The following is a 23,372-nucleotide window of genomic DNA, read 5'->3' as shown; positions in this document are numbered from 1 at the left end:
AAGAAACTGGCTCACATGAGGACCGCCCCAGGAAAGGAAGACCAAGAGTCACCTCTGCTTCTGAGGATAAGTTTATCCGAGTCACCAGCCTCAGAAATCGCAGGTTAACAGCAGCTCAGATTAGAGACCAGGTCAATGCCACACAGAGTTCTAGCAGCAGACACATCTCTTCAACAACTGTTAAGAGGAGACTTTGTGCAGCAGGCCTTCATGGTAAAATAGCTGCTAGGAAACCACTGCTAAGGACAGGCAACAAGCAGAAGAGACTTGTTTGGGGTAAAGAACACAAGTAATGGACATTAAACCAGTGGAAATCTGTGCTTTGGTCTGATGAGTCCAAATTTGAGATCTTTGGTTCCAACCACCGTGTCTTTGTGCGATGCAGAAAAGGTGAACAGATGGACTCTACATGCCTGGTTCCCATCGTGAAGCATGGAGGAGGAGGTGTGATGGTGTGGGGGTGCTTTGCTGGTAACATTGTTGGGGATTTATTCAAAATTGAAGGCATACTGAACCAGCATGGCTACCACAGCATCTTGCAGCGACATGCTATTCCATCCGGTTTGCGTTTAGTTGGACCATCATTTCCTTTTCAACAGGCCAATGACCCCAAACACACCTCCAGACTGTGTAAGGGCTATTTGACCAAGAGGGAGAGTGATGGGGTGCTATGCCAGATGACCTGGCCTCCACAGTCACCAGACCTGAACCAAATCGAGATGGTTTGGGGTGAGCTGGACCGCAGAGTGAAGGCAAAAGGGCCAACAAGTGCTAAGCATCTCTGGGAACTACTTCAAGATTGCTGGAAGACCATTTCCGGTGACTACCTCTTGAAGCTCATCAAGAGAATGCCAAGAGTGTGCAAAGCAGTCATCAAAGCAAAAGGTGGCTACTTTGAAGAACCTAGAATATAAGACATATTTTCAGTTGTTTCACACTTTTTTGTTAAGTATATAATTCCACATGTGTAAATGCATAGTTTTGATGCCTTCAGTGTGAATGTACAATTTTCATAGTCATGAAAATACAGAAAAATCCTTAAATGAGAAGGTGTGTCCAAACTTTTGGTCTGTACTGTATATATATATATATATATATATATATATATGTATATAGATAGACTGATACTGTAGATAGATTTATGAAAGTTCATATATAGTATATATATATATGCACGTTACAAATCTAAGGGTAAGAATAAGAACAACCATCTGCCTAAATCTCAGATGAATATTCAGCAATTAATTTACAAATCAGTGAAGTGTGACCACAGAAAATAACTACTGCACAGAGCACCAATGAATCCAATCTATTGTACTCACTGTCATCTTCCCATTGCGATTTGCCTCTTCCCTTAAGGCTAATGCTTTCAGGAAATTATCTTTCAATTCTTTTCCTGCACTTGACAATATCCTGAAAAATAGAAACGCCAACTGTAATGATGAATTTGCATTTACAATTTACATACACTACTTGACCACAGTGACTTTTATTTCAATGCTCTCCAGCCCTGGTGCCTCCTTACAGTGCTTTACTTCATACACATCATGGATGTATATTAACCTAGATTGGCAGACTGGAAGTCTTGGAGACTTTACACACTCCATCCATTTTGGAAACAAAAGAAGAGAAAACAGCTATAAAAATAGATTTAAAGAAGCCTAAAATCATGTATGATACAATGATTGTGAAACAAACCTTCTCATCCAACAATGGTTCCTAAACTCCCAAATGTTTTTTCTGGATAACTGGGGACAAACTCCCATAGCATAATTGCCAACTGTTCCAGATTTCCTAGGACTCCTGGGACAAAATAAGGTGTGGATTATGTAAACAACACCCCAAACATCGGTCTTCTAGAGTGCATTGGGTTGTTCTGAGGAGGGTTTGGTGGATTCCAAAAAGGGGTGTGTATGGGTGTGAGACTTATACATTCCCAGAAATGTTGACAACTGTGTAGAGTTGAGCAAAAAGGTTCACAAGACCCTGGTCCACTGGCCACTTTTGTAGCCCATGGCCACTGCACCAGAGTCATGCGAACATCGTCCTACCTGCTGGCATCCCCAGTGCCTTTTTTGATTAGTATGCCCGGCGTGATAGCATGCGTCAATCACGTTGCATTGATGATGTCATGCTGGGCCTTCTAACCCGAAGAGGCAATGATGATGTCAACAGGTAGGAAGAGATTCACAGGGCTTTGGTCCTGCAGCCATGTACTACCAATGTAGTCATTGGATCAACGTTGTGCAAATCTTTTTGAAGAACTCTACAACAATACCAGGTCAACTCCATTTTAATGCAAGGTTTGAAATGACATGTCTAAAAAGCTCATATGGTGTAAATTTAAGGTATGCTCATACGTTTAGCCATGTTGTTTATTGTACAGAGTGGGCCATTTATATGGATACACCTAAATTAAATGGGAATGATTGATGATATCAACTTCCTGTTTGTGGCACATTAGTATATGGGAGGGGGAAAACTTTTCCAGATGGGTGGTGACCATGGCGGCCATTTTGTTGAGAAGATGTGTCCAAACTTTTGGTCTGTACTGTACATTGATATCATGCCAAAGGGGGTGAAGGTGCATGTATTTCTGTGCATGATGCTCATACTTTAAATACAATTTGCCATAGGCAACAAGAACCCCCCAAACTAAAGACCCTAAAATATAACTTTTATTTAAATCATATAAAGGAATACAACTTTAAAATTCGCATTGGTCAGTATAGGCTTAGAACATCAGCTATCTAGACAATTTTTTTTGGATTCATTGATCTTTCAGTTCCCATATATAATTCAAATGATTTGTATGTATATCCAAGGATAAGTATGGTGCGGCAGCTACCTATACTCTCCTATCATTATATCATCATAACTGTGTCAGTATACTGACTGCTGCAATTAAAACGCAATACAGAGCCTCCTCAACATGTTTCACCAGAAACCTGGCATCATCAGGGGATAGAGGATATAATGAGCCAGCACATGGGCTATCAGCTTTTTTAAATTCTTGGATCTGACATCATCCAAGGTTATCCAATCGCGGAGGACTGTTCACATGCCAATAACAGTCCATGTATCATCAATGACAATAGTACAAAGTTTCTCTGACCAATAGTTGCCTTCATTTACAAGCAAAGTCCTCTCCCATTTATCAACAGTGTTGTGACTCATCTACTCTGTCCCAATCAACAACAAGGGCATTACTCCCTCTTATCCTTATTATCAGCGACCTATAGTGCATCGCCTATCATTATCCTATAACTTATACTTACCAATCCCATGGCTTTATGAGACCGAAAATTTTAAATAGACATATAGATAGATACATTTTTTGTTAATAATGATATACCAAATTGTGTTTGTAATTTAAACCTATAGGAAAACAACTATTCATTGATAAAATCCAAAAGGCAGTTCAATAATGACCCTTGCAATTGGCATTGAGAGGGTTAATCTGTCTAGCAGAGGTGTAGACAGAAAGCAGTCATTATTGAGTCTAGAGGAATTTTGATATAATGAATAGAGATGAGTGAATTTATTTGAGGTAAATTGAATTGGCCTCAAATTTTACAAATATTCAGATTCTCCAGAATCCATAATTTTAGCAATTTGTTTCTTGCAAATTCAGCAATATAGCAACCAGTTGGCCTCCATTTTGCTAAATTGTAAAGGGACAGGAAAATGGTTAAATAAGAACATCATACCTCGTCGCTCACCTGTCCTGCCGCCACCACAGCTCTCTCTCTCTCCTGTCCTTTGCATCCCCAAGCCTCTTCTTTCTGCTTTTTCTCGCTATGCATCATGCAGTTCAACGTTCTTCACGCTGCACCTGGTCTTCCAGTGCCGAGTAGACCTCTGACATGATAACGTGCATTGCCTTTAGCCTAGTCAGCGCCATGGGTGATGCACATTTTAAGGTGACATTACGACATACGTCAGAGGTCTATTCACTCCTGGAATCCCTAGTGAGTGAAGAAGGCCTAAAAGGATGTTGCACATACGCAGAAGGAAAGAAGAGGCTGGCCGATTTGTAGAACAGGTAAACAATGAGATTAGTATTTTATTTTTTTTAAAGACCCCAAAACATAACAAGAAACATTTAATTTGCAGATTCGTTCATCTCCAATATGTTGGAAAAGTTGCTTGTGTCATATAGTAGATATCCTGAACAATTTGCTGAGTTTGTTGACATAGAGCCTGTATAGCGAATAAATCTAAGTTTTAATGACTTTATCCTAAGTGTATGACTTCGACTGTATAGTACTACAGAACTATTTCTGTATTATTTTTATAGACAATGTTGGTCTGATTTGAACACTAGGTAACATTTCCCATGGTATTTTGACTATTAAATATATTCAGTAGTGACTTAATAGTCGTCAGGCACTGTATAGTGTTGTGACTTTTGGAGGAGTGACAGACTCATGTAGATGGTAGCTCTCAGTTAACTGGTTTAAACATTAGTTCTAATGTTTAGTCAGGTGTGTACTTTCCACTGGAAGCCAAATTCTGTGATAACTGTGGCAGAGATTCAATTTAGCAGTCACAAATGTACAATAGTTTAGTATTTGAAACCTCAAATGTAGCATTAAAGCTGGCAACCCCTTTGTATTTTGATGCAAAATTCTTATTATAGCCCTGTAGTAGGTTGGTAGACTTATTAAGTGATATTTAGGAAACTAAGAAAGTTTTATCTGAAGGCCCTTTAATACTTCTAGGCTCTAATGCAAAATATGTAAAATAACTTTTGCTCTTGTATATTTGTGTCTTCTTATATGACAGAGGTAAAAACAGATCTAAGACTTTTATCATATTTTATAATGTAGTAGAATAGACATAAACAATAGAGACAAAGGAATTTTTTTAAATTCAAATTTGCCTGATTCAATGAATTTTCCCAGGAGATTCAATTTGCGGCAAAGTACTCTAAAGCCCCTAATTGTCATGAAAAATGTGTATGATACTATTTTCTATTACTTCTATTATTACTACTTTTCCTCACTCGCTAATTGTCTTTACAGCTGTGCTGTCACACATACTCTACATGTTTTATGGCTTTCTCTTCTATCTCAGTGGCGCTATGGCTAAGCTGTGAGCTGTGACATCCTTTCACTATCCAGATTCACCCAAAAAAATGGCTGCTGCATTTCCTTCATCTGCTTTTATACAGGCTATGATAACCCCTAATGATAGATTGTGCTACATCATGTCAATTTAAAGATTTTTCTGTATTTTCATGACTATGAAAATTGTACATTCACTCTGAAGGCATCAAAACTATGAATTAACACATGTGGAATTATATACTTAACAAAAAAGTGTGAAACAACTGAAAATATGTCATATATTCTAGGTTCTTCAAAGTAGCCACCTTTTGCCTTGATGACTGCTTTGCACACTCTTGGCATTCTCTTGATGAGCTTCAAGAGGTAGTCACCGGAAATGGTTTTCACTTCACAGGTGTGCCCTGTCAGGTTTAATAAGTGGGATTTCTTGCCTTATAAATGGGCTTGGGACTATCAGTTGTGTTGAGCAGAAGTCTGGTGGATACACAGCTGATAGTCCTACTAAATAGACTGTTAGAATTTGTATTATTGCAAGAAAAAAGCAGCTAAGTAGAGAAAAACGAGTGACCATCATTACTTTAAGGAAAACTTTGAAAGTGTCCCCAAGTACAGTTGCAAAAACCATCAAGCGCTACAAAGAAACTGGCTTACATGAGGACCGCCCCAGGAAAGGAAGACCAAGAGTCACCTCTGCTTCTGAGGATAAGTTTATCTGAGTCACCAGCCTCAGAAATCGCAGGTTAACAGCAGCTCAGATTAGAGACCAGGTCAATGCCACACAGAGTTCTAGCAGCAGACACATCTCTACAACAAATGTTAAGAGGAGACTTTGTGCAGCAGGCCTTCATGTTAAAATAGCTGCTAGGAAACCACTGCTAAGGACAGGCAACAAGCAGAAGAGACTTGTTTGGGCTAAAGAACACAAGGAATGAACATTAGACCAGTGGAAATCTGTGCTTTGGTCTGATGAGTCCAAATTTGAGATCTTTGGTTCCAACCACCGTGTCTTTGTGCAATGCAGAAAAGGTGAACGGATGGACTCTACATGCCTGGTTCCCACCGTGAAGCATGGAGGAGGAGGTGTGATGGTGTGGGGGTGCTTTGCTAGTGACACTGTTGGGGATTTATTCAAAATTGAAGGCATACTGAACCAGCATGGCTACCACAGCATCTTGCAGCGGCATGCTGTTCCATCCGGTTTGCGTTTAGTTGGACCATCATTTATTTTTCAACAGGGCAATGACCCCAAGCACACCTCCAGGCTGTGTAAGGGCTATTTGATCAAGAAGGAGAGTAATGGGGTGCTATGCCAGATGACCTGGCCTCCACAGTCACCAGAACTGAACCCAATCGAGATGGTTTGGGGTGAGCTGGACCGCAGAGTGAAGGCAAAAGGGCCAACAAGTGCTAAGCATCTCCGGGAACTCCTTCAAGATTGTTGGAAGACCATTTCCGGTGACTACATCTTGAAGCTCATCAAGAGAATGCCAAGAGTGTGCAAAGCAGTCATCAAAGCAAAAGGTGGCTACTTTGAAGAACCTAGAATATAAGACATATTTTCAGTTGTTTCACACTTTTTTGTTAAGTATATAATTCCACATGTGTTAATTCATAGTTTTGATGCCTTCAGTGTGAATGTACAATTTTTGTAGTCATGAAAATACAGAAAAATCTTTAAATGAGAAGGTGTGTCCAAACTTTTGGTCTGTACTGTACTAAAACAGTAATGTAGGAGAGCCCCTATAAAAAGTATACAACCAGCATACATTTTAGTATTTTAGTGACTGAGAAAATGATTTTTATTTCATAGGCAAATGAGGAGGCTTCAGTGCACCCTTGACATGGCTAAGGACTCAGTGTACCATTACGACCCCTCAATTTTCTTTCTGAGCACTTTCACCAGTCCTTATTCACGGTGCTTACTTTCCCACAATGAGCGCTTCCTGAAGTTATTCCGCAGTACACTTACACGGACACGCACAGTGTGGTTGTCAGAGCGTTCTCATCCCTATCTCCTCTAATCTCTTAAATAGGACTTGTCTCCTGGTCAAAAGTGGCCAGTTTTTTGCTCTTGTTTTATTACAGACTAGCAGCCCGAGTTCCGAAACAAATAATTTTCGGAAGCTAGAAAAGTGTGCTCTACATGATAAAAACTAACTCAAATTACCCATGTCTATTAACTTTCAGGCTTTTTACACGATAAACAACAAAGTATCTGCTTGGAAATCTCTCTGTATGCCTTATCACCTTCAGCTGATCCTGTTAAAATCTCTGCCTCAAGAACATTTCTATTCAATGATGTTACAACTAATCATGTACCATTGCAGAGTCCTCATTTTGTATTCAAATTTCTCAACAACATAATAATGCTGCCCACCTTAAGACTAAGGCAATATGTCACGGGTGTGTCAGAAGTGACAGACAGTCGCCCTGCGGTTGGTTGCAGGAGATCTCTACATTTGGCATTACAGACATCTTCTTAGAGGCTGTCTCTAGGACACAGCAGTTACCTCCCTCTGGCTAATTAACTCCCTAGCCTGGGTGTATAAATACCTGGTGTGTTCTAGAGGGAGGTGCCGGCGATATTCATTACTACCTATGAAGGCTTTAGCAAGAGCAGTACTTTGTCCTCTCTGGAACTTCAGGATGTGTACGCATTTGTCTGGAGTCGTCTAAAGCTAAGCTATTTCTCCCTGTTTGTCCTTCCTTGTTGTCTATAGTGTTTAGTGGAGATCGACTAGTGCTCATCTCCTCCCTTCCCTAACCTGAGCCAAATGCCAGGAAAAGATAGGGCGAGGTACATGTGCTGCGATTGGTGAAGAGCCAATACAGGGATGTTAGGGGAGACAGGGTGACGCTAGATCAACCTAGGAGGTCTCCACTCCCCCCCTTTCCCTAGAGTCTGGGCTCCCTTTCCCTCTTCCCTTTGTGTTGCACTAAGTTTTTTCCACATCTTGAACGACACAATGACTTGGCATGCCTGATGGGGTTAAGCTATTTAAAAATTCAATAGGAAAATGTTCCCTTTCATCGTCGTCATCTACAACAACAGAGTCATCACTCCAACGTCAGCTGATGTTTTTCTCAGACTCACCTCAACATTAAGCTCCTTATGTAGCAAGATATTTACTTGAGTATTAATTTTTTTGTTTGTTTTAATCCGCCATATGGTTCCAGAGATTTGGGCCTTTTTATTTAGTGTTGATTTTTATGGTCTTTACAAGGGGGTGTTGCTCAAAGAGTAATTATACAGAGCAGTCTAAAGATATGTTCCAATAAAATCCTGTGAGCACCTCCCCCTTGTAAATTAGCACTAAATAAAGAGGCTCATGTTTGGGACGATATAGTGGATTAAAAAAAGCACACTGGGGTGAGCAGTGCACAAAAAATAAAAGCAAAAACTGACAACTTTTGACCTAATGACAAGTCCTCTTTAAGCAGTTTAACAAGCGTTTTGGGAGCGACGGACTGCATTTAAAGGGTGTTTGGTTAAGTGCCTGTATGAACATTAATGTTCATAAAAATGTTGAGGCATTTTAAATTTTGATTTGTAGTGGATAGTTTGCAAAAACGTAAAACAAAAATAAAGCATAATTAACATGTGATTTTGTGATGGCTTTATAGTACCATTAATTATTAATAAAAAAAAGAGATAAAACTAGAATGGTGAAATACATGATGGGCAATTTAATATTTATCATTTTGGATTTACTCTCTTGTGTGACTGAGGTTAGGAGTTGATAATCTCAGCACTAATAATAGCAATGGATTTCACACGTATGATAAAGTGAGCTCTTCTGCTAAACTGGAAACTTACCAAAAAATACAGTATTTAAAAGTAAATAAGACTAAGAAGGCAAACTGGAAAACAGAAGAGACTTAAGTTGTACGTCAAAACAAAAGCTTCCATGAATAGGAGAAAAGTGTAAAAGTAACTACGGGGTCAAAGTACTGATGTATTATTAACCTAAAGCAATAAATCTTGCTTTATCTGGATTAATGAAAACACTCTGTTCCAAGAATAACAGCCTAAGGAGTGTTAATAAGAATGTTGGTTTTAAAGATAGTAACAAAACAGAATCTGGTTATTGGTTATTATCGGGTCAGCCATGATTTATGCCAAAGATAACAAAAATATAAGTATACTGTAAATGGAAAAATCAGCAAGTCAAAACCCATGCTAGTTACCACAAGACATTTTTAAAGGGAAAAAAGTTAAATTAATTCTCCTAGAATTCAGTTTGCATCGTGGTAATCGTGGTGGTGGTGAGGAGTATTTGGAAATTTTGGGACAGGAAAAGAATACTTTGTATGTCTCCTTTAACTAGTTCAGAAGATTAATTTCCTTGCGGTATGAATTTGGGAATATTTTCAGTTTTAAAAGTAATGCATGCATATCTAAAATTAGCATTTAATAATTGATGTTGACACCTGTAAGGGAAAAGCGCAAAAGTTGATACATTACGTTAGGGCTAGTGTAGGGCTTGAGGGGTGAGGCAAGATGCTCAAAAACACCACACAGAGAGTCCTGTGTCTTAAATTACCCTCTTAGGCCCTGCAAAATGTATACCACTCGTATATACAAGAGGATAATATATAAATATATATGTGAGTGTTGGTCTGGTACCTAAAACGTAATTAGCTTTATTACACAATAACTTATACTTCTTCCTATCTGGCTAATCCATAACTGTTTTTTTTTACTTCATTTCCTGTGACATTTCATTTCAGAGGAGTCTCAAATGGGTCATGACAGGAGACTGGAACTGCACTCAATTCCCCACAGTGTCTATAGCCCCTCTCGGAACAGGATGATGATTCTTTTGAGGGCGGTGCTTGAAGCTGTGGAGCAGTGCTGATGTCAGTTAGAAGCAGAGTGCCGGTGCTGCACTCACATCTGCTGCAGCTTCTTTCGCCATGAATTTAGGACATCTTCAAAGGGCAGCAATGCAAGAAATTGTAGTAAGTAACTACAGCGCTACCCCCTGATGATGTCCTGTTCTAGGAGTGGTGATAAATGCTGCAGGGAAGTGAGTGCAGCCCCAAACTCCTGTGACCTGCTGTTTGAGACTCCTCTGATATGAAACATCACAGGAAGTGCAGTAAAAAAACAAATTTAGTGATTAAAGAGAAGTGTATGGTATTGTACTGTATAATAAAAACTAATTACAAAAGTGGTTAGGGTGTAAAATTAGATATTTAGAAAGGACATTTAGGTACCTGACCACCCCTTTAATTTCTGGAGTGGCAGATTGGAGACGTTAGAAGATCAGTTCACAGTTTAACAGGACTCTATCAGCACAGAATGATTGTTCAAACTAAGTCCAAGTGCGGGGCCAATCATTTAAATACATTTTCCCACCTGACTGTTTTCCATCCAGCTCCAGCCCCCTTTTATTTGATTGACAGCTCTGGCATCATAGCGACAGAGAAGGATGGTGAATACAAGCAGGTGGGAAGGTGTATATAAATGTTTGGCCCTGCCGTGAAGCACCGAGCTCCTTTACTTGGTTTAAACAGTCATTCTATGTTGACAGTCCCTTTAATGAGCCTGGATGATGGTAAAAAAAAAACTGAAAAAGGCGAGGAGATGCTGAAAGAGTGGAGGAGATGTTGAAATAGGGGAGGATAGATTTGTTTTATTCATCCCACCTTTTTAGCACATTTTAACAGAACATTTTCCTTGGGAAGAGCCTTTTTTGACAACCGCAATATGACTGCATTTAGGTGTATATTGACTGACTAGAGCACCAAAGGCAGAGCATATCTGCAATTTATATATCAAAAAAATAGTGTTGAGCGAGCACTAAAATGCTCGGGTGCTCGAAGCTCGGGCCGAGCTCGCCGTGATACTCGGGTGCTCGACCCGAGAAACGAGCCCAATGTTAGTCTATGGGAGACTCGAGCATTTTTGCGGTGGCACCCCTGGCAGTCTTTTAAAAGCCTAACAAGTGCCCAAAACGATAGTGACAGTGCTCAAATGACATGGGGACAGCATGGGGATCGCCCCAGGAAGCATTTCTGACCCCCAGGTCACTGCTGTCTACAACGTGGTCAGAGGTATTAAGCCACTTTTACAGGCTCACAATAAAACGAAAGTGAAACTTTTTTCCTGTGAAATATGTTAAGGAACATCCTTTCCAGGGAAAAGACTTGTGTATAAGTTAAAATAAATGACCAAAAACAAAAATACTCCTCCACACCTTCGGCTATGTTCACAAGTAGCATTTTTTATGCATTTTTGCACTTTTGTATTGCTTTCAACTATAACAAATGCATTCACCGGGAAATGTCATTTTAACATTTTACAACCTTATCTGGCCATGTGCAGTGTGACACATGCATAAAGTGCTGAAAAGACATGGGAACAGCATGGGGAAGACCCCTGGAAGCATCTCTGACTCCCAGGTCACTGTCTAAAAGTGTGCCCATCATAAGTGATCCTTGCCGCATCAGAAGATGCAGACTTGCAACTATCCCCATGCAAGTTCTAGTCCCAGGGCAGTGTTCAATTGTACCTCCCCCATTCCTTGCAATACAAGCGCAAGTATGCAGCCTGCCACCCACCCACCCCCAGGCTGCAATACCATACTGCTTGCTTGCTTGAACTTGAAATTGGGCCTTTTAGGCATGTGGAGGCGGAATCTGGCCACCACGTCATGGCTGTGTTGGCGGCCTGGAATCCATACTCAGTCCCCAGCCGCCCGGCGGCCGGTTGTCCATACTCAGTCCCCAGCCGCCCCGCGGCCGAGTGTCCACACGGTCCCCAGCCGCCTGGGGGCAGTCGGGTGTCCATAAACGGTCCCCAGCCGCCCCCCATTTCTCCTTGGAACATCCCCCCCACACACTTTTCTTAGCCCGGCCTGCTTTAGGCAGCATTGGACGAGCCCACCAGAGAACCAGACTCCTCCGGTGGGCCCTGACTTCTCCATCCGTGGAGTTGAGAGTGCCAAGGTGAGGAGCATGATGATGATGACAGAAGTTAGCATCTGCTATGTTTTCTTTTAATGCAAGTGTAAGTGTGCAGCCTGCCACCCACCCACCCCCAGACTGCAATTCATACTGCTAGCTTGCACTTGAAATGGGGCCTTTAAGTTTAGAGGAGGCCGAAGCTGGCCACTACCTCATGGCTGCTTCGGCAGCGAGGTATCCATACTCAGTCCCCAGCCGCCCCTATTTGTCCTGGTGTGCCTTATACATAAGATTAAGCGCGTATACCAAAACATTACCTGTGCCCTCCCCAGTGCATTTAGTGGGAAGGAGAGCCTATTCCGCTGTAGTGTGTGCATGCCAAACCCCTGTTCATGGTACATGCGAAGATGCCTCCCACCTTGCACCTGTCGTTGCAGACTTGCAACTATCCCCATTCAAGTCCTTGTCCCAGGGCAGTGTTCAATTGTACCTCTCCCATTCCTTGCAATGCAAGCGCAAGTATGCAGCCTGCCACCCACCCACCCCCAGGCTGCAATACCATACTGCTTGCTTGCTTGCAGTTTAAATTGGGCCTTTTAGGCATGTGGAGGCGGAATCTGGCCAGCACGCCATGGCTGTGTCGGCTGCATGGTATCCATACTCAGTCCCCAGCCGACTGGTGGCCGGATGTCCCCGCTTGCTCCCCAGCCTCCCGGGGGTGGCCGGGTGTCCATACTCAGTCCCCAGCCACCCCTATTTGTACCGGTAACCTTTCTCACACTTTTCTTAGCCTGGCCTGCTTTAGGGCAGCATTGGCCGAGCCCACCGGACTATCAGACTCCTCCGGTGAGCACTGGCTTCTCCATCAGGGGAGTTGAGAGTGCCAAGGTGAGGAGCATGATGAGGATGATAGAAGTTAGCATCTGCTTTGTTTTGTTGTAATGCAAGCGCATGTATGTAGTAGCGGCTAGGCCTGAGGAGGTCAGCGTTTTGGCGCATATCCTACCTCCTCCGAGGATTGCTGGATGTTTTCCTGCTACTATCCAAGTTCTATGACTCCCGTTAAAACAAAGCTTCAGGTGATAAATGATGGATGAGGTAGTGGCAAAGGAGAAAGAGCAGGAGGAACAGGGACCATTCACATCAATATCAGCCCAGTCAACCAGATATGTCTTGTAGGATATGTTTCTGTAACAAAAGGAGCGGTTCGGCTACACAGTTATAGGGCATACAGTGAGTGCAATGCCTACCAAAAATTTCGAGGCACTCCAATGCCCCTTGGAAATGACATGGAGGTCAGAGGGCGTTAACTAAACCTTTTTTTCCATTTATAGCAACTGGGTCTCCTGTGCACTGTTGGCCTAAGCAGTGAATGGAATGCTTTCCAAAAATTATGAGGTACTGCAATGCCCTTTACAAGAGCCATGTGTGGCACCCCAGGGGTCTGGTCACCACAGTAATAGAGATTACGTCGGAGAGCAAGTGGGAGGTTTCCTGGTCAGGATCCCTTAAACATGCAACATCCTCCTGCCCCAGTCCTGGGAGGGGAGAATTCTGCCCTTATAAACTGGATCTTGGGTGGGGTTGAGTGAGTCAGAGAACAGAGAACAGTCAGAGTCAGAGTGAGAGCAAGGGAAAGTAACAGCAAGGAGCTCTGTAGGAGCTAGGAGCTAAAGACGAGGGGCTGGAAGCTGAGCAGAGCTCGCCCTGGCAGAAGACAATAGGAACCAGACACAGGAGTCCGAAGCTGTGAGGACTTATATATCCAGCAGCAGAAACAAGCCGGCAGGGGATTTCAGGTCCTCTGGCCATAGAAGCCCGGGGGCTCAGTAGCAAGCAAGGGACCAGCACCGCCGTCGTGGAGCGGAGGCTAACAGAAGGCCCCAAGTCACCAGCCATACGGGTGAGCACTACACGGTACACTCAGGGACGTGGGCTACTTCTACCCGCTTACAGCAAGGTAGCCAGGAAGAGTGCAGACAGACGGAGAGGCCTACAACTCCACCTGGCCAGGGGAACTCCTGCTTGCTCACAGACTGACCAGGCCTCTTATGCTAGCCAGTACTCCCGGGAGGGTCTACCTTATAATCATCAGTAAAGACCCTGAACTGCACTGCAAAGACTCTGAGTCATTCCTGCTGCGCTCGTGCACCATCACCCCCATCATCCACACTCACTGCCCTGAGGCTATACTCCTCCCGAGGGGAGTTATCCCATTTTATGCTGCGCACACAACACCAGCCTCAGCGGTCTGCCTCGCAGCGGTGGTACTCCCTGACCGCAATCCACGGGTGGCGCAGTCGGACAATTAACCTCAAAACCTAAGAAAGATTGCCACTGGCTTGACCAGCCTGAGCCACGGGACCGGGTCACCGCCACGGAGACTACAGACCCCAGAGACCCGGCACTGGGTATCCCACACACGTGTACACACGGCCCAGGGGGCGCGTCACATGCAGTACAGCATATTACAAACATAAGTCCCATTATTGGGGAGTGGGTGTCCCATAGTATTTGCTTATGCCTTGCAAGCAAAAGCTGCCAAAAATTAGGACGGAGCAACTTGCAATGCCCCTTACAAGAGCCATGCAGTACAGCATATTACAAACATAAGTCCCATTATTGGGGAGTGGGTCTCCCATAGTATTTGCTTATGCTTTCCCAGCAAAAGCTGCCAAAAATTAGGACGGAGCAACTTGCAATGCCCCTTACAAGAGCCATGCAGTACAGCATATTACAAACATAAGTCCCATTATTGGGGAGTGGGTCTCCCATAGTATTTGCTTATGCTTTCCCAGCAAAAGCTGCCAAAAATTAGGACGGAGCAACTTGCAATGCCCCTTACAAGAGCCATGCAGTACAGCATATTACAAACATAAGTCCCATTATTGGGGAGTGGGTGTCCCATGGTATTTGCTTATGCCTTCCCAGCAAAAGCGGCCAAAAATTAGGACGGAGGAACTTGCAATGCTGGCACCCTGGTGGTATAGTGGTGGTGGAGGCTGAGGATAAGGAGAAGAAGATTAAACAGCCAAAACCAGGAAGCGTATACCCATGTGTGGGTCTGAAGCGGTGCATGTGAATACACCTCCCGAAATAACACAGTGGATTTGACTTTATGTTACTCTGCTGTCATTTGGTGGTGATGAGAAGTCTGGCCCAATCCAGCCCTTGTTCATTTTGATAAGGGTCAGCTTGTCAGCATTGTCAGTTGACAGGCGAGTGCGCTTATCAGTTATAATTCCCCCAGCGGCACTAAAAACACGCTCCGATAACATGCTAGCGGCAGGGCAGGCCAGGACCTCCAAGGCGTACAGAGCGAGTTCATTCCAAGTGTCCAGATTGGATACCCAATAATTAAAAGGCACAGAGGAATCACGGAGGACGCTGGCAAGATCGGCAAGGTACTCCCTCACCATCTTTTGAAACTTTCCACTCCTTGTGAGAGTACCCCGCGCCTCAGGGCCTGTAAGCTGGGCGGGTGTCAGAAAACTGTCCCAGAACGTTGACAGTGTTCCCCTGCCTCTGCTGGATTGGAGTTGCATCTCTCTCGCCTGTACGCCTTGGTTGGGCAACAAACTGTGACCTCTGCCGCTAGCGTGCTCAGATGGGAATTTTTTTAAGAGTTCTGCAGCAAGGGCCTTCTGGTATTGCCCCATATTTGTAGACCTCTCCACCTCAGGAATAAGAGAGTGAAAGTTCTCCTTGTAGCGGGGGTCTACAAGTGTCACCAACCAGTAATGACTGTCACCCAACATTTTGACAACGCGAGGGTCACGTTAAGGCAGCGTAACATAAAGTCAGCCATGCGTGCCAGACTGGTAACGGGCAAGATTTCCGTGTCCTCACCAAGATGACGACTGACCATGCTCTCCTCCTCCTCCTCCTCCTCTTCCTCCTCCCCCCTGTCCTCAGGCCACCCACGCTGAACCGACGGTATGACACTTGTACAGGTACTACCGTCTACAACGCATGATAGCAGCTCCTGTTCTTCCTCCTCCTCCTCCTCCTCTTCCTCCTCCTCCTCTCCCTCATTGTCCCCCAATGCACATTGGGATGAGATGAGGCTGGGCTGTGTGTAATCGCCCGCTACGGCTTCTTGATCCATCTCATCATACTCTGGCTGCAATGCCTCCTCTTTAATTCTCTGCAGAGAGCGTTGCAAAAGACAGACAAGTGGGATGCTGACACTAATGATGGCGTCATCGCCACTCACCATCTTGGTGGCCTCCTCAAAGTTTGTCAGGATGGTACATATGTCAGACATCCAGGTCCACTCCTGAGGTCTTATGTGTGGAGTCTGACATGAATATCAACGGCCTTGTTGCAGCTGGTACAGCACAACTGCTCTCTTCTGCTCACAAATCCTTTGCTACATGTGGAGGGTAGAGTTCCAATGTGTGGGGACATCACACACCAGTCGGTGTGCCGGAAGCTGCAAACGCTGCTGCAACACAGCAAGGGCGGCGGAAGCTGAAGCCGACTTGCGAAAATGAGCTGACAGGCGGCGTACTTTCACGAGCAGAACTGGCAACTCGGGGTACGATTTAAGAAACCGCTGAACCACGAGGTTAAGCACATGAGCCAGGCATGGTACGTGTGTGATCTCACCTCGCCTCAGAGCCGCCACCAGGTTACGGCCATTGTCACACACGACCATGCCGGGATGTAGGTTCAGCGGTCTCAGCCACAGATCTGCCTGCTCTTTCACAGCTGTCCACAACTCACAAGCAGTGTGAGGTTTATCACCTAAGCTTATGAGTTTCAGCACAGCCTGTTGCCGCTTGGCGGAGGCAGTACTGCAATGCTTCCAGCTTGTAACTGATGTGGTGATATCTGAGATGGCGGCTGAACATGAGGAGGAGGAGGAGGATGCGCAGGAGCTGTACACTGTGGGGGCAACTCTGACTGACATAGGTCCCGCAATCCTCGGTGTGGGGAGGATGTGTTCCGTCCCAAGGTCCGACTGGGTCCCGGCTTCCACTATGTTTACCCAGTGTGCCGTCAGAGAGATGTACCGTCCCTGGCCACAAGCACTTGTCCACGTGTCCGTTGTCAGGTGGACTCTCCCAGTAACTGCGTTGTTGAGGGCACGGCAGATGCTTTGGGACACGTGCTTGTGTAGTGCGGAGATGGCACACCGGGCAAAATAGTGTCGGCTGGGGACCGAGTACCGAGGGACGGCCACCGCCATAAGATTGCGGAAGGATTCCGTCTCCACCAGCCTAAAAGGCAGCATTTCCAATGCAAGCAGTCGTGAAATGTGCAAATTTAGGACTGTGGCCTGTGGGGCGTTAGCTGCGAATTTCCGCTTTCGTTCAAAAGTCTGGGATATGGACAATTGAACGCTGCGGTGGGACGTGGACGTGGACGTTGATGCTGTTTCTTGAGAAACTGCCATAACAAGTGAAGACTGAGAGGAGGGGGCATCTTTACATGCAGTATGGACAGGGGATTGCCTTGCACACACAACAGGGGATTCTATTGCACGCACAACAGTGGAAGAAGCAGTGGTGACACCCGCTGACACTGGTCGTGGACCCTGGGTTTCGCCCCACAAAGTCGGGTGCTTTGCTGCCATGTGCCTGATCATGCTGGTGGTGGTCAGGCTGGTAGTTTTGTCATCCCTGATGATGCTGGCATGACAGGTGGAACATATGGCCTTTTTGGGGTTATCAGCAGAGTCTTTAAAAAAATTCCAGACTCTGGAAGACCTACCGCTTGTACTGGCAACGTCCCTCGTGTTGGTGTTACGGGGAACGGTTGCCTGCCTTCTGTCTGCGGCCACCACACTGCTTCTTCCTGCCTGTTGGGGTACTCTGCCTCCCTCCCCCTGTGTGCTGCTGGCCTCACTCTGCATGTCCTCCTTCCACATTGGGTCAGTTACTAGATCATCCACCACCTCCTCCTCTTCCACTTGCGCACCACGATCCTCCTCCTCACTTCCTGGCAATTGTGTCTCATCATCGTCCACCTCTTGTGACAGATTGCCAACGTCGACTTCCTGTGGCCGTGGTTGTTCAAATATTTGGGCATCGCAACATGGGATCTCCTCTTCCACCACTTCAAGCGTATCAGGCGAGGGGCCCAAATATGGAAATGGACCAGTGAACAGCTCTTCAGAGTGTTCAAGTGTGGGATCACTTGCTGTCTGACGACACTCGGCATGGTGGGAGGAAGGAGCATCAGGGTGAGGAGGAGTATGCGGTCGAGACTCACGGCTACTAAGAGTTGACCGTGTGGAAGACAGACCGGAGGTGGTGGTGCCCAGGTAACTGGAAGTATTGTCTGCTATCCAATTAATAACCTGTTCACACTGATCAGTTCTCAATACTGGTGTTGTTCTGTGCTTCCCTAGTAATTCGGTCAAGAAGTGGGAGCGAGAAGATGTGGCTGTTGGTTGTGGCACATTTTCACCTTGGCCACGGCCCCGTCCTCTGCACGAACCATCACCAGAACGTCCACTTCCACGTCCCTTGCCACGCGCCTTGCCCATTGTAAATGAAGTAAAATAGCTTACACTTGCACTATCAATGGAAAAAGGGTAATAAAGAGTAGATTAGAACCGTGGAAGAGGAAAACCACAGTTATTGTTTACTGGGGTATACCACACTTTTTTAAATAGAGATATTTGCGGCTGAACAGTGAGCGACACACTCAAACTGCTTTTTTTTTAGATACCAAAGGCCCAAAACTGGATAGTACAGCGATTTGACCCGTGGAACTGCGAAACCACACTGGGATGTCGGGCCTACACAAGACTATTTTCAACAGATATATTTTTGTGTCACAACAGTCAGGAGACACTACTGTTTTTCTTTACGGAAAAAACTACCAAAACCTGAATAATAGAGATTTTTTACCGTGGAACAGCAAAACCACAGTTATAATTTACTGGTGTATACCAGGCTTTTTAAAATATATATATATTTGCGGCTGAACAGTGAGCGACACACTCAAACTGTTTTTTTTAGATACAAATGGCCCAAAAGTCGATAATACAGAGGTTTGTACCGTGGAACTGCAAAACCACACTTGTATTTCTCGGGCCTACACCAGACTATTTTCAACAGATATATTTGTGTCTGAAAAATCAGGGAGACACTATTTTTTTTTTTTTTACAGCAAAAAATGCAAAAAGCAGGATAATAGAGATTTTTTACCGTGGAACAGCAAAAGCACACTTCTGTCTCTCTGGCCTACACCAGACTATTTTCAACAGATATATTTGTGTCTGAAAAATCAGGGAGACACTATTATTATTTTTATACAGCAAAAAATGCCAAAAACTGGATAATTGAGATGTTTTACCGTGGAACATCAAAACCACAGTAATAATTTACTGGTGTATACCAGGCTTTTTAAAATATATATATATTTGCGGCTGAACAGTGAGCGACACACTCAAACTGTTTGTTTTAGATACAAATGGCCCAAAAGTGGATAATACAGAGGTTTGTACCGTGGAACTGCAAAACCACACTTGTATTTCTCGGGCCTACACCAGACTATTTTCAACAGATATATTTGTGTCTGAAAAATCAGGGAGACACTATTTTTTTTTTTTTTACAGCAAAAAATGCAAAAAGGAGGATAATAGAGATTTTTTACCGTGGAACAGCAAAAGCACACTTCTGTCTCTCTGGCCTACACCAGACTATTTTCAACAGATATATTTGTGTCTGAAAAATCAGGGAAACACTATTATTTTTATACAGCAAAAAATGGCAAAAACAGGATAATAGAGATGTTTTACCGTGGAACATCAAAACCACAGTAATAATTTACTGGTGTATACCAGGCTTTTTAAAATATATATATATTTGCGGCTGAACAGTGAGCGACACACTCAAACTGGTTTTTTTAGATACAAATGGCCCAAAAGTGGATAATACAGAGGTTTGTACCGTGGAACTGCAAAACCACACTTGTATTTCTCGGGCCTACACCAGACTATTTTCAACAGATATATTTGTGTCTGAAAAATCAGGGAGACACTATTTTTTTTTTTACTGCAAAAAATGCAAAAAGCAGGATAATAGAGATTTTTTACCGTGGAACAGCAAAAGCACACTTCTGTCTCTCTGGCCTACACCAGACTATTTTCAACAGATATATTTGTGTCTGAAAAATCAGGGAGACACTATTATTATTTTTATACAGTAAAAATTGCCAAAAACTGGATAATAGAGTTGTTTTACCGTGGAACATCAAAACCACAGTAATAATTTACTGGTGTATACCAGGCTTTTTAAAATATATATATATTTGCGGCTGAACAGTGAGCGACACACTCAAATTGTTTTTTTTAGATACAATTGGCCCATAGAACTGCAAAACCACACTTCTATTTCTCTGGCCTACACCAGACTATTTTCAACAGATATATTTGTGTCTGAAAAATAAGAGGCACACTTTTTTTTTTTTGGGGGTGGGGGGCACCAAAAGGTTAATAAGATGGGTATTTGTACATTGTGAAGGAGGAAAAAAAAAAGAGGATTTAGATAAAAAAAAAGGATTTTTCCTGGCCCCCGGGACCTGGAGCTAAGTCCAGCAATTTCAGCAACAGGAGCAGCACACAGGACTGTAATGCAGCGTTTGCTGGTATAACCACTGCGTCTCCTATACAGCCTGCCTGCCTGATATACCTGGGATGGATATTAGTCCTGAGAAGGACTGTTTGTTTGATCTGGCAGCCTTTACAGACCCTACACTAACTATTTTGCAGGATATATCTCTCCCTAAATCAGCAGCGCTGTCCCTACACTGTCTGATCCGGAGTGACTGTGTCCAAGATGGCGGCGCCCGGTTTTAAATACTCGAGGTGACGCTGTGCGGCCAGCCAATCACTGTAATGCCCACAAACAACATGGCTGCGGCATTACAGTGACTGGCTGGCAATCCCTGCATGTTCATTAGCTCTGTAAAGAGCGCCAAACATGCAGGGCGGAGACCCGAGCTCCCGCCCGAGTAACCCGGAAATGCTCGGTGCTCGCCGAACATCCCGAGTAGCGTGATGCTCGGGCGAGTACCGAGCAGTGTCGAGCTTGTTCGCTCAACACTACAAAAAAACCTATGCCATTGTAAATTTCTTTGTGTGGTGAATATTACACTGTTTCCAAGTGGATGATAATCCAGTAAGTACCCCTAATTTACTTATTTCACTGTGCTCCAGTGCTATCAATTCACACCAACTGCTGTCACAATATAATTTATCGTGGGGTTGATGGGCATGCTGTACAATATGTTTATGAAGTGCATGGTCGCCCTGCCCCTTCTTTGTACTCGACTGGTCAGCTAATCTGGAGATCAGTCACCTGATCAGTCAGAAAGCAGTGCACTCTAGTTAATTCTATCTCTCTCCCATGCCTATTAGTCTTCCAAGTACAAGTTTCCACAACTTCGTCATTTTTTAAGAGTATGTTGCCACTTGGACCCAGCTTGTTACCTGACCCTGCCATAGTATGTTGTGTACTCAGGGCTCTTTGACATCTCTTTTGCTTGCTAATCTGGAACTTGTTTACTACGGCTTGTTATTGACCATGGCTTGCTCCTGTCCTGATTTCTACCACCTTTAATGTCTACGTGTTTGGCTTCTGTTTATAACTTAGTTCCATCTTTGCCCAAATCTTGCACTTCAGATGTAAACTGCCAAATGACAACCACAACAAGATCTGTAACCTAAGAACTCCATGAAGGCTAAATCCATGTCTAGGCGCTAAAGAGAGAATAATACCAAGAATCTCTTGGACACACTGCCTGGTTTAGTGTTTTTCAGTAATCATAGCCTTAGCAGTACCAGGAGCAAAAATGCTCTCTCTGCACTACATGGTATCACTCACTGGCTAAGGAAACATCTAATGTCCCTAAATTTAGGGTGTATTTCTTAAAGACAGTCATGGCGATAACAACTAGGGATAGTTAGTGAATGAGATTTATGATCTGAGAAGAGTGATAAGGTGTTGGAACAACAGGAAAAGTGCTAAATTATTCAACTTATATTGACAATATATTTAACTAAACTGTGATTGCAAATGTACAAAAAATAATGAAAAAATGAAAAAAATTAATTAAGAGAATAGAAGCTTAGCTGTGTCAGAAATCCTGAAGTTCTTGTTGTCATGCTTTTTTTTACTATAATGCTGCTATTGGTTCTGTGAACATGTCTGATCTCCAGCAACCCAGCTCTTACACTGGCCATGAACATCAGATCATACATGTCAAAGTCTGGCTCGTGGGCCAAATTTGGCCCGCAGGGTAGTTTAATTTGGCAAGCGACACCAGAACCACCTCCCCTATGTGGGGATATTATTCTGTGTAGAGTACTATGTGAGGCCCATTATACTGTATGGAGGTCTGTGTGGGGCCATTATTGTGTATGGAGGACTATGTGGGGCCCATTATTCTCTATGGAGGGCTATGTGGGGCCCATTATTCTGTATGGAGCACTATGTGGGGCCATTATTATGTATGGAGGATTATGTGAGGCCCATTATTCTGTATGGAGGGCTATGTGGGGCCCATTATTCTGTATGGTGGACTATGCGGGGACAATTATTATGTATGGAGGAGTATGCGGGGCCCATTATTTTGTATAGAGTACTATGTGAGGCACATTATTCTGTATGGAGGACTATGTGAGGCCCATTATTATGTATGGAGGACTATGTGAGGCCCATTATTATGCATGGAGGACTATGTGGGGCCATTATTCTGTATGGTGGACTATGTGAGGCCCATTATTATGTATGGAGGACTATGTGGGGCCCATTATTCTGTATGGTGGACTATGTGAGGCCCATTATTATGTATGGAGGATTATGTAGGGCCCATTATTCTGTATGGAGGACTATGTGGGGCCCATTTTTATTTATGGAGGACTATGTGGGGCCCATTATTCTGTATGGAGGACTATGTGAGGCCCATTATTCTGTATGGAGGGCTATGTGGGACCATTATTATGTATGGAGGACTATGTGAGGCCCATTATTCTGTATGGAGGACTATGTGGGGCCCATTATTATGTATGGAGGGCTATGTGGGGCCCATTATTATGTATGGAGGACTATGTGGGGCCCATTATTATGCATGGAGGACTATGTGGGGCCCATTATTCTGTATGGAGGACTATGTGAGGCCCATTATCCTGTATGGAGGACTATGTGGGGCCCATTATTATGTATGGAGGACTATGTGGGGCCCATTATTCTGTATGGAGGACTATGTGAGGCCCATTATTCTGTATGGAGGGCTATGTGGGGCCATTATTATGTATGGAGGACTGTGTGAGGCCCATTATTCTGTATGGAGGGCTATGTGGGGCCCATTATTATGTATGGAGGACTATGTGGGGCCCATTATTCTGTATGGAGGACTATGTGAGGCCCA

At 44.0% G+C, this 23,372-nt stretch overlaps 1 protein-coding gene across 1 annotated transcript in view; it reads right to left on the bottom strand.

Moving 5' to 3' along the window:
• Positions 1 to 23,372, bottom strand: part of CFAP299 (cilia and flagella associated protein 299) — a 1,014,471-nt gene that overhangs the window by 687,591 nt on the left and 303,508 nt on the right. Inside the window, exon 3 of the mRNA XM_073655199.1 lies at positions 1,323 to 1,413. Coding sequence (XP_073511300.1) covers positions 1,323 to 1,413 — 91 coding nt within the window. The remainder of the gene's footprint in view (positions 1 to 1,322; positions 1,414 to 23,372) is intronic.

The sequence above is a fragment of the Phyllobates terribilis genome, unplaced genomic scaffold (assembly GCF_046119375.1).
Source record: "Phyllobates terribilis strain yellow unplaced genomic scaffold, ASM4611937v1 Scaffold_1__5_contigs__length_1240528914, whole genome shotgun sequence".
In the NCBI taxonomy this organism is placed as follows: Eukaryota; Metazoa; Chordata; class Amphibia; order Anura; family Dendrobatidae; genus Phyllobates; species Phyllobates terribilis.
This window is presented reverse-complemented; position numbering and strand designations above follow the sequence as displayed.